Source organism: Mobula hypostoma, chromosome X2, assembly GCF_963921235.1.
Source record: "Mobula hypostoma chromosome X2, sMobHyp1.1, whole genome shotgun sequence".
In the NCBI taxonomy this organism is placed as follows: Eukaryota; Metazoa; Chordata; class Chondrichthyes; order Myliobatiformes; family Myliobatidae; genus Mobula; species Mobula hypostoma.
Genome location: NC_086129.1, coordinates 41,657,203 through 41,670,193, shown reverse-complemented (window position 1 = coordinate 41,670,193; position 12,991 = coordinate 41,657,203). Strand labels below are relative to the sequence as shown.

Sequence of the window (12,991 nt, the reverse complement as noted above, 5' to 3'; positions counted from 1 at the left end):
CAGTCTGCAGGGATATCTTGAGATTCCTGTAACCTGCCACTTTAATTCCCCACTCTGACCTATCAGCCTGTTGTCTCCTGTACCGTTCAATGGAAAATCACTTCCAACCACACTGCTCACAATGCATCACCTGGAATGTCCATAATTCTTCATCAAATTGAGTTCCCACAGGCAATCTAGAAAGTGAACAAGCCCTGTTAGAAAACTAAGTGTCAAAAATGATCGAGTCAAAAATCCTTTGTTTCTGAGCAGCATTCACTTCCCTTCAGAATTTCTCCAATATGTTTTTATCACTCACTGATGTGAATGCTGAAAAGAATTTTATTTATCGTTGTTCCACTGCGGTTACTCTCCAGAATTTCGGTCTCAGTCATGCTTGAATATTAATCTTCACTACCTGGAGATTCCAGGACAATAGTGGAGGGTTGGCAGATGAAGGCTGTGTATAATGAACCCACTCAACTGAAGCAGCTTTTCCATTGAGCAGAGACTGGGCAGAAAGCCAAGTCATTTTTCTTATTTGAAAAATTGATGGCTTCTTTGAATATGTTGAGGAGACTTTCCATCACACGAGGAACAAGGCATTCTGATGCAGCCCAGATATTACTAGAGTGGAACCAACACACAATCAGCCTCTCCCTGTCGACAGGATGACCTTCACTGTAATTTGCTCTTGTGTTCTTGACCCTTCCCTGTAATTTCCTATTTCTCTTTTTAAATCCAAAAAAAATTAAATCCAGAGCATTCTAGAAAGCAACATCTTATCCTGCAAGGTGAGTAACCAACAAGTGAGTGATGCTCTCAATCTCTGATGACATTTCACTTTTGAATTTAAGGTCATACTATCTTTATTTGCTCATAGATTCCTTTATACTTCTTCCAATTAAATTTGGTGTTCGCAATGTGGTCTCAGCACTGGAGAAATGAAACACAAATTGGATGATTCTAATGCTCATCAAAAACTCACAGAACAGGAATAGCATGGGTTAGTTATCAAGCAAAGTACCTTCTATGCTCCTCCACCAAATGATCCCAGAGTAGGTCTAAGTTAGATACAAGGCAAAACTCCCTCCAATATTACCCCCTTCAAATGATCCCAGGCATAAATTCTGGACTGCTCAATTAAGTTGTTCCTGGTTGGATAAAGTGCAAAATCTCCTATGTGCTGGCCTAAGGTTTAAGGTTTTCAAGATGTTCAGGATTCAGTAAGGAATGAAGAGAGAACTAGTTCCCCTCTTTGGAAGAAACGAGGACATTGAGGCATTTTTATAAAATGAGTGGGAAGGTGACTGCATATTTTTCTTCACAGTAAACCTGTATAATTCTGCCCCAAGTTTCTGTTAAAAACAGAGCCCATCTGTGACACTGAAAACTGAGATTATTGTCATAAATTATGCAAATCAGTTAAAGATTCTAGATCCAAGATGGTTCAGTGGTTTTCATCTCCAGGTTAGCAAACATCTTGCAGAATAGATTTTCTTCTGTAATATGAGTGGCCAGTCAACAAACTGATAATCACATGTGGTGTAACCTGGGAATTAACACCAGAAGAGACTGAAAGAGAAGTGAACTCCAATAATCCAGCATCTGACTGTTCAGAAATCCTCATGGGTCGGCATCTGGGTCATTCATTAGACCATAAAGTAAGCCAGGTGTCCAGAATGAAAGCAGTGTGCATGACCAGAACTGGGAACTATTTTGTGCATTGTCTGTGCAGCCAGGACTGGTCCAGTGCACCAGGGGTCAAGAACGTGAGGAGGTTTGCAACTGGAAATGGAATCCGGAGTGCTTGTATATTTCCGATTGCCTTTGAACCCATTGGGTCACTGGAAAATAACTATATAATCATACTGTGGAATGCATAAAATTGAAGTGCAATAAATGCAGTGTGTTTATGTATTAATAGGAGTAACATCCAAGAGTCCAAGAAAACCCACTAGTGCAACACTATCAAAGCCCCGAGGATGCTGAAACATCAGAGCTTTTACTGTAACTCTGAAGGGAAAAATACTCCAGTTTACAGAGCAGATTTAATTGTACCATGAGATCATCCATTGATTAAAGGTGCGTTAGGATACAAGCATATTGATTATGTTCTCATTCACGAATATAGAGTGACTGTGCTTAACACACCGAGCACTGAAAATCAGCACGAAACAATAAAGAACAATTGTCTTATCAACTTCTATTTTATGGGAGAAAACAGGATGGAGTCCACTTCATTTTTGTTCAATAGGCAGAGACTTTGTCCATTGTATCTGGCTGAAACTCCATAATTATGCTCTTCTTGGTCTCAATGTTATAAATATTAAGCATGTCACAAGGATTTCTAACACCTCTCTCATTGCTTGCTGTCTCCAAATTAGCAAGTAAATATGTCAGGGAATAAATTAATCACTGGTTTATTTATAGACTATTCACTTTTTTAAAAAAAACAAATTTATGGATATTTCTCACTACTACTCTTTGGAGTCCAGGAATCAACTCTAAGCGTGGATAAGTAATCCTACCCAACCATAGGGTGTGACTTCCACATATTAGTTATTAATTTAAAATCAACTTCATTATGTCACTAAGTTGTGCAGATGAAATAAACAATGACTGTAACTGAGTTGTATGCCCCTGGTTAATTTGTTAATCTTTCATACTCATTTTGTAACTTATCTGAATCCATGATGTCTTTTTTTTAGCATTCAGAGAAAATTAAGGACCTGAAGGTATGGCAAGAATGCAGAAGTTAATCTAGGGCAGCACAGTGACGCATCAGGTCCAATCCTGATCTCTGTAGAGTTTGCATGTTCTTCCTGTGACTGCCTGGTTTCCCTCATGTGCGTCAGTTCCCTCCCATATCACTAACAGATGCGGCTTGGTAGCTTAACTGACCACTGTAGGTTGCCTTTAGGGTGTGGGTGTAGGTGAGCAGTCAAGTTTGAGGGGAGCCAATCAGAACATGAGGAAATAAAATAGGATTAATGTAGGATTAGTGTAATTGGGTGGTTAGATTTTGGCCTGGAATTGGTAGGCCAAAGGGTCTGTGCTGTGTAATTCTCCGGCTCTGTCTCTTTAGAAGTGATTTCTCTCAAATCGAATTGAAGATAACCATGCATGAAAAAATATTCAGTGATTATTTCAATATAATTAAATGGCAGACTTCCCACCCTGCAAAAACTCATTTCAGGGAGTTAGCACTCCCGTCCCCCGCAACCCCATATCCACCCACCCCTGTTGACCTCCAAGGGTGTATGTACAAACGTTTGTAATACTTTGTTTAGTGGTTTTGTCTAATCTGTAAACCAAGTTGGATATATGCAGAAAATGTGCCACAAGGGCTATATCTAACTCCCTCTTAAATATAGCCAATGAACTGGCCTCAACTGTTTCCTGTGGCAGAGAATTCCACAGATTCACCACTCTCTGTGTGAAGAAGTTTTTCCTAATCTCGGTCCTAAAAGGCTTCCCCTTTATCCTCAAACTGTGACCCCTCATTCTGGACTTCCCCAACATCGGGAACAATCTTCCTGCATCTAGCCTGTCCAATCCCTTTAGGATTTTATACGTTTCAATCAGATCCCCCCTCAATCTTCTAAATTCCAACGAGTATAAGCCTAGTTCATCCAGTCTTTCTTCATATGAAAGTCCTGCCATCCCAGGAATCAATCTGGTGAACCTTCTTTATACTCCCTCTATGGCAAGGATGTCTTTCCTCAGATTAGGGGACCAAAACTGCACACCATACTCCAGGTGTGGTCTCACCAAGGCCTTGTACAACTGCAGTAGTACCTCCCTGCTCCTGTACTCGAATCCTCTTGCTATAAATGCCAGCATACCATTCGCCTTTTTCACCGCCTGCTGTACCTGCATGCCCACTTTCAATGACTGGTGTATAATGACACCCAGGTCTCGTTGCACCTCCCCTTTTCCTAATCGGCCACCATTCAGATAATAATCTGTTTTCCTATTTTTGCCACCAAAGTGGATAACTTCACATTTATCCACATTAAATTGCATCTGCCATGAATTTGCCCACTCACCCAACCTATCCAAGTCACTCTGCATCCTCTTAGCATCCTCCTCACAGCTAACACTGCCACCCAGCTTCGTGTCATCCGCAAACTTGGAGATGCTGCATTTAATTCCCTCATCCAAGTCATTAATATATATTGTAAACAACTGGGGTCCCAGCACTGAGCCTTGCGGTACCCCAGTAGTCACCGCCTGCCATTCTGAAAAGGTCCCGTTTATTCCCACTCTTTGCTTCCTGTCTGCTAACCAATTCTCCACCCACACCAATACCTTACCCCCAATACCGTGTGCTTTAAGTTTGCACACTAATCTCCTGTGTGGGACCTTGTCAAAAGCCTTTTGAAAATCCAAATATACCACATCCACTGGTTCTCCCCTATCCACTCTACTAGTTACATCCTCAAAAAATTCTATGAGATTCGTCAGACATGATTTTCCTTACACAAATCCATGCTGACTTTGTCCGATCATTTCACCGCTTTCCAAATGTGCTGTTATCACATCCTTGATAACTGACTCCAGCAGTTTCCCCACCACCGATGTTAGGCTAACCGGTCTATAATTCCCCGGTTTCTCTCTCCCTCCTTTTTTAAAAAGTGGGGTTACATTAGCCACCCTCCAATCCTCAGGAACTAGTCCAGAATCTAACGAGTTTTGAAAAATTATCACTAATGCATCCACTATTTCTTGGGCTACTTCTTTAAGCACTCTAGGATGCAGACCATCTGGCCCTGGGGATTTATCTGCCTTCAATCCCTTCAATTTACCTAACACCACTTCCCTACTAACATGTATTTCGCTCAGTTCCTCCATCTCACTGGACCCTCTGTCCCTTACTATTTCTGGAAGATTATTTATGTCCTCCTTAGTGAAGACAGAACCAAAGTAATTATTCAATTGATCTGCCATGTCCTTGCTCCCCATAATCAATTCACCTGTTTCTGCCTGCAGGGGACCTACATTTGTCTTTACCAGTCTTTTCCTTTTTACATATCTATAAAAGCTTTTACAGTCCGTTTTTATGTTCCCCGCCAGTTTTCTCTCATAATATTTTTCCCCTTCCTAATTAAGCCCTTTGTCCTCCTCTGCTGAACTCTGAATTTCTCCCAGTCCTCAGGTGAGCCACTTTCTCTGGCTAATTTGTATGCTACTTCTTTGGAATTGATACTATCCCTAATTTCTCTTGTCAGCCACGGGTGCACTACCTTCCTTGATTTATTCTTTTGCCAAACTGGGATGAACAATTGTTGTAGTTCATCCATGCAACCTTTAAATGCTTGCCATTGCATATCCACCGTCAATCCTTTAAGTGTCATTTGCCAGTCTATGACAGTTTAGGAATGTAAGTTAAGTCTATGATGCATTTATTTGGCATTTCCCGTGCTAACATAGAAGACAATTAATATTTATAATGTATAGCTAATACTGTCTTCGAAACTACAGCATCAGGTCAAACTACGGCGAGCATCTGGTATTCACACCCTTTTAGGAAGCACATTGTCAACAGTTAAAATAGAAGTCTGGTGGCCAAAGTCATTTAAGTGTAAACAAATCATCTACCCAAAAAACTCACTCTAACAGTATGACTCAATGATTCTATGAGAATGAGCAGAGGTTTGAAAGAGATGTGTAAAATTCTGAAGGGTATAGATAGGGTAAATGCAGGTAGACTTTTTTTCACTGAGATTGAGTGAGATGAGAACTAAAAGTCAGGTTAAGGGGGAAAGGTGAAATATTTAAGGGGAACCTGAGGTGGAACTTCTTCACTCAGAGGGTGGTGCCACTGTGAAGCAAGCTACCAGTGAAAGAGGTGCATGTGGGTTCGATTGGACAAGTACATGGATACTCCAGGTGCCGATTGATGGGACTAGACAGAATAACAGTTTGCATGGACTAGATGGGCCAAAGGACCTGCTTCCATGCTCTGTAACTCTTATGAGAAATGGGATATATTTGATAGAGATATACAAAATTATGAGGCTTTTTTTCTTTGTAGTCCTCTATGACCTCATGACTCTATATTGACGCTCTGAAGAAATTGGTCACCAATAAGCATATTTTCTATCTGTTACCACAAAGAGCCCATTGTGCCAGGAAAGTAGTGGATATAATGCAATCAGCTGATCCATCAACATCCTAGCCAATGGCAAGGATACATGAAGAAATCCAGAAAATTACAGATAATTGATACAGAAGAAAAGGACACTATTGACTCATCATATTTCCTCGTCCTTCCCTACAGCCCTCTGAACAATTCCATTTACCCATTTGAAAGCAGTTGCCTACTCACTTTCACTCAGTTAGTAGCTAATTATTCAGTCTTTTCTCCCCTACATTCACATTTGTGTTTAGGATTTTTGCCGAACTCTAGCCATCTTTCAAAGGAAAGTCAGTTTTGTTTTAGTCTCATGGTAAAGAAACTGGAGATTATATCAAGAAGAATTCTAACAATCAATCGTCCTGATCCTCTTGTTAAAGAAGTTAGATACAGATCAGAATCAAGTTTAATATCACTGTCATATGTCAAAAAAATTGTTGTTTTGCAGCAGCATTACAGTGGTAGACATTGTTCATTCAGAAATCTGATGATAGAGGGGAAGAAGCTTTTGCTAAAATGTTGAGTGGGTGTCTTCAAGCTTCTCGACCTGCTTCTTGATGGTAGTAATAATAAGAGATCACGTATTTGGTGATGAGGATCCTTAATGATTGATGCTGTCATCTGAGTTGTTGCTTTTTGAAGCTGTCCTTGATGCTGAGGAGGCTGGTGCCCATGATGGAGCTGGCTGAATTTGCAATGCTCTGCAGCTTTTTCCCATCCTGTGCAGTGGCCCCTCCATACCAGATGGTAATGCAACCAGTTAGAATGCTCTCTACAAACAAGAGAAAACCTGCGGATGCTGGAACTCAAAACAACACACACAAAATGCTGGAGGAACTCAGCAGGCCAGGCAGCATCTCTGGAAAAGAGTAAACAGTCGACGTTTCGGGCCGAGACCCTTCTGCAGAACTGGAGTCCTGATGAAGGGTCTCGGCCCGAAACATCGACTCTACTCTTTTTCATAGATGCTGCCTGGCCTGCTGAGTTCCTCCAGCATTTTGGAAATGCTCCGCATGGTACACCTGTAGAAATTTGCGAGAGTCTTTGGTGACATACCAACAATCTGGGTGGCCATGTTATAGAACACCTCCACAAGCATGACCCTGGGTGGCTGTAATCCGTAGTTTTGATTTTCCATCACTCCTACTCCAACTCTTGCCTTTGCCCTCGTGCACTGTTCCAACAAAGCCCAACGTAAGCTCAAGGAACATTTTACCTTCTGTCCCCACACACGAGAGGGCTTAACTTGGACTACAACTGATTGATTTCACAGGCCAACTGAATCCAAAACAGCACCTTAAATTTGTGATCATATTTCCTTACTTCTGTCCATTCTGGGCCATAGCTTCGCCTGAAGTCTCACAGAAGTCATATTTTCAGCAATGGAGGAAAATCTCTATTTTGTGGGGTTGGGAGGAAAGGGGTGACTGGAACTAGTGACCTAATATAGAGGTGACAGATCCCCTGAAGATAATCAGGGAAGTAAATAGTGGGGGTTCCATGTACACACCCAGGTCTAACTTTAGATCCAAACCTGGCTCTCAGTGAGATAAAAACACATAGGCCAATTGTAATTCTAGTGACTGTTTACAGGAGCATTCTCTGGGTTTTTTTCTTTAATGATCCTCGGAACCACAATTAAAAAGTTTGATGATGAAACTAAAATAAACTAAATAATTGAAAGCTGTAAATTACAGAAAGTTAGCAATGGATTAGACTGGTCAGGTGGACTGAGAAGAGGAAAATAGAATTCAACATGAGACTAGAACTAGAAGTCATAGGTTAAGGGTGAAAGGTAAAATATTCAAGGAGAACCTGAAGGAAAACCTCTTCACTCAGAGGGTGGTGCGAGTGTGGACCAAGCTTCTGGCAGAGGTGGTGAATGTGTGTTTGATTGCAACATTTAAGGAAAGCTTGGTTAAGTATATGGATGGGGAGGGCATTGAGGTCTGTGGTTCAGGTGCAGGATGATGGAATTAGGCAGAATAACAGCTCAGCATGAACTAAATGAGCTGAATGGTCTTTTATGTACTGTAGTGCTCTATGACCCTATGTGGAGAACTCTGGGGTAATGCATTTGCGGAATATGTAATGGAAGCCAACTGTAGATGACCAGAGGGACTTAGACGTCTATGTCCATGGAACCCTTGATACAGCAAGTCCGATGAGTTGCCACAGAATATTTGAGTTTAATGCTTGATGTTAGAAATGGGAACCTTCTTCCAGAACCTCTACAAAGGAACGGTAAGAGCATAATTACTACCCCTAGTGTTGAGAGGTTTGAGGAAATCTGCAAGGATGCTAACAGGGTTGAACAAATTTCATTACAAGAGGCACTGACTCTGCTGATTTTTCTTGCCATCATCATAATCATTATGCATTGTGCCACATGATGTGATTGTCCTTGGCTAATTTTGCTACAGAATTGTCTTGCCATTGCCTCCTTCTGGGTAGTATCTTTACAAGATTGGTGACCCCAGCCATTATCAATACTCTTCAGAGATTGCCTGCCTGGCATCAGTGGTCGCATAACCAGGACTTATGATATGCACCAGCTGCTCATACGACCATCCACCACCTGCTCCCATGGATTCACATGACCCTGATCGAGTCACCCTTGGGCAGGTGCTACACCTTGCTCAAAGGTAACCTGCAGGCTAGCAGAGGGAAGGAGCACCTTACACCTCCTTTGGTAGAGACATATCTCCACCCTGCCACCGAATTTCTTTACCCTAGAACAGTAGAAGAGAGCAAGCTGAGGGGAGGGCTACAATAATTGTGCTTAACATTAAATTTTTCCCCCTACATTTTTTCACAAACTTAGAATCAATCAAAGTGCTGCAAAGGTGATGAACATTTGAACTTGTGCTCACTGGGACAATAGTAGAATCAGCATTTTTAGACTAACATTGAACCTACAATAAAGTGGAGTTGTTGCAATGAGTAGAAGAACAAACTTGTTGGAGAGCATACCCTACTCTCACCATGTTTGTGTACTCAATATGTGTGAACCTGCGATGACATCAAGGGATTCCTTTGCAATTCACTTGAACAATGATTTACCAGTCAGAATTCAAGTGGGAGACAGAGTTGCTGGCTTTGCTTGGCTATATTCTGGAGATGTTGTCACATGACCATTTGCCTCCTATAGACCCGCCTCCTGTCATTGGTCTCCTAACTTCCCAATTCTTTTCACACCTTGACTTCCCATCAGCATTCAGGAATCAAACTGGCTTTTCATTGCCTAACTAATGACCTACAATATCTTTGTAACCAAATAATCCAAACTGATTGAATTTTCTTAAAACTGCATTGTTTTTATTACCCAGGTTTTGCTGGTGGCACAATCTTGGAGATACACCTCTGGTTTCTTAGGATTGGCTTGGGATATTAAGGAACAGAAGAAAGAGATGTATTCAACAAAGTCTATGGTAACCAAACAATGCATACAAAATGCTGGAGGAACTCAGCAGGTATGGCAATATCTATGGAACGGAATAAACAGTCAGTGATTCAGGCCATCCTGATAAAGGGACTCAGCCCGAAACATCAGTTGTTTATTCATTCCCATGGATGCTGTCAGACCTGCTGAGTTCCTCCAGCATTTTGTGTGTGTTGCTTTGGACCTCCAGTGTCTGCAGAATCTCTTGTGTCAATGGTCACCGAATCTAGCTTCCCAGTCATCTGGGTTTAGCACATTGATCTCACTGTGTGCAGATGCGCTGAACCAATCGCACCATTCTCGGAATTTGGTTGGCCACATTTACCTGTTCTAAGAATCCTTTACATTTTAAATTCCAATCTCTTTGTTTTCTAGACACCATGGAAGTGTACTTGTTTGTTCTGTTCTGCGGGCTAATTCAAGTAGCTGGTAAGTGATATATCCAGGTAACTGAGGGCTGTAGTATGTATCTCCACTGCAATTGCTGTTTGTCACTAGGATGACCAGCCTAGTGACAAACAGCCTGGCATTAATAAGATGGAACTTGTGTTCAAAACAAAGTTCCTAAGCACATGTATAGCTGCATGTCTTCTCCTGAATGAAAGGACACTACAAGAATCGAATTGACACTCTCCCCTTTGTGCTTGCAGATAACTTGACAATCACTGCCTGGGTTTCATTGTGTGGAAAGAGCATATGCTTATAAACTCAACCAACACATCAAAATCATTCAATGGGCACCTAAATGTTCTCTCATATTGAGTGAGGGGGTGTATTGAAGAGTGGTCTCCCACAGAAATCATCCTTGTTGTCATCCTTTGGTCTTCACAATGTATTTTTAGAGTCTCAGCAATCTGAACTAAGAGTCACAGGTCTGACTACAACATTCTAAAAGCAACAAGGGCTCAAACACTATCATTGTGTGTGATCTGTGGGAGTATTGGTCTTGCACTTCGCTGAGTTAGTCCAGGGGTTCCAAATGCAAAGGCTGACAATTCTCAGTATAGGTGCCAATAAGCTGTGTAGAAGCATGGAAGTCCATCACTGGAGTTGCCATGGAACCCAGCAGCTGAGGAGAATCTTGTTGAGTTTACCCAACTTATTCCAACAAGCCCAGTATGTTTCTGTGCATGTGTGTGTGTGTATATATATATAGTGAATTCTGGTTAACTGGGACACATCGGGACCAGTACATTTTGGCTCAATTAAGCATCTACCCAATTAACCAAAGTTTCATGGGAATAGTTAAACATGTGTTAAAAAGACAAACTACCATTTAACTGAGTAACAAATGATGTATTTAAATGAAATACAGAACAAATTAGAACACTGATAATACTACTACCAGACTATAAAACTATAGTTCCTAATAGTTATCAATGGAGGAATTCATCCACACTGTGCGCTGCCAAGTTGTTTTAACTGACTGTGAACATATCAGCACTGGACTGCCTTCATACAATATGTTCAAAGACTGCATCCTCCAAATCTTTATTTTCATTGTAACATTCAAAATGAGTGTCAAAACCTACAAATTCTTTGTAGTTCCTAACTTTTTGAACTTGTGAAATTGTTTCATTTTCACTCCCAGCCATTTCTGGCATCTCTAAGTCTGAAAGTTTGAAACCGCAGTGAGCAGAACAGTTCTGAATTGTCTTACTGCTTATTTCTCACCAACTATCGGTGACAAAAATCACTGCATTTTAAACATGAACACACATAACTGATGCTATTTAAAACCTATTCACTCTAAGCACAGTGTAGTGTTTAGTGGCCACACAATGTACACGACTGACACTAGTTAGAAACTTTGGCAACAGTCTCATGGCCAAATTAAGTGGCGTAGTGTCCCAAATAAATAAAGGGAATCCTAGCTATTTTTTCAATTAGTTTTTGTTCTTTATGAGTTGTCCCAAATAAGCAGTTGCCCTGATTAACCGATGGCTCAATTAACACCAGAATCCACTGTATATAATACATATAAATACATTAATATATATACATATATACACACACATACATTATGTGGATATTTTTTTCTATGTGATTCAGAAATATTGGAAATCTGACAGATTTGACAGCTGCAAAGCAGGGAGTGTGGTTTTGCCACCTGTCAACAGCTTCCAGTGTAGTTTTGTGAGCAAGTCTGTTCCGGCCTACATAAATCTCCTGTTTACAAGGTCCAGGCTTCTGCCACAGCCTAGGGCCCTCCTATTTGAAGCATCAGAGCCCATGAGAAAGCATTTCAGTATTCAGCAAAGCTAAGTTAGGGAACTGGGGAAAATACAGGCCATTATGTCTCAGCCTCCAGTAATGTTTGGGGTTGTTAGGTCTTATATTTCTCTGTAAGAACAAATTCACAGTATTCCAGACTATGAGAATATCCAGATACAATTTTTAAATGTGATGATGGAATCAAAGAGATGCTCTGCATTGGATTATAGTACCTTAGCATTCGTCTGCCTTATCATTTCTGCTTCACAGTGCTTCAGTTCATTGCCCTCCATCTTTGTTTCTCACACTTGGCCTCTGTTCAGTCTTTGTCACTGCAGTGGAAGCCACATCTGACATTCCTATAATTTCTTGCAGAAGGAGACCACTGCAGCCAGTGTGCCACACTGGCCATCAGAGCACATTCATCAGTCTCACTCCCCACATATCTCCCTGCAATCCGTTCTCCTTCACTCGCCCATTCTCCTGCCACCTGTCTACATGGAGCAATTTACAGTAGCCAGCTAACCGACCATCACATCCTTGGGACATGGGCAGAAACCGGAGCATCCAGAGGTAAAAGTACATGGCCACAGAGAGAATATGGAAGCTCCATATAGACAACCCCCAGGGTCAGGAGTGAACCAGGATGCTGGATCTGTGCAGCCACATCAGGGCTACCGCCTGCAGTCCTGACGGATTCCTATTTTAGACACTGGGACTGTGGTCAGGTCAATACATGATTCCAGATTGTTCATGTGTATTACTCAGAGTAGGTTGCATTCAAACGTGTGCATCTCTCTGTATCTGCAGTACAGCATCATTTTTGTTTGAGTCACTTAACACACTGTGATGTGGCCTCATTCAACAAACTAACCATACTGCGTTCTTACTGACCTATTTTCATGCTTTGTATACCACGTAGATATCATTCAAATACTTGTGTGGTCCTGTCTCTCTGGTTGTCTCTGTTCTGTTCTGCCATTGAATCCTTCATGTATTACTGTACTGAGTTTCTACAGAAAAGCACTTGAGCAGTAATCATTTATGCATATGGCCCGTACATGCATTGTACCCAAGGCACAGAATGATACTTGTGGTGGCCCTCTGTTGGTCAGGGTTGACCATGGATGCTGCATTCCAGCTGGCTGTGTCAAAGTCATTATGCAAGCCAGGCCAGTACGATGTGGAGAGCAAGCTGTTGCCCGTGCAGCAGG

At 41.5% G+C, this 12,991-nt stretch overlaps 1 protein-coding gene across 2 annotated transcripts in view; it reads left to right on the top strand.

The window, feature by feature from the left end:
- Positions 1-12,991, top strand: part of fxyd6 (FXYD domain containing ion transport regulator 6) — a 59,176-nt gene that overhangs the window by 32,163 nt on the left and 14,022 nt on the right. For both annotated transcript variants that reach the window (XM_063038759.1, XM_063038758.1), the window contains exon 2: positions 9,939-9,992. In XM_063038759.1, coding sequence (XP_062894829.1) covers positions 9,944-9,992 — 49 coding nt within the window. In that variant the 5' untranslated portion in view covers positions 9,939-9,943. The remainder of the gene's footprint in view (positions 1-9,938; positions 9,993-12,991) is intronic.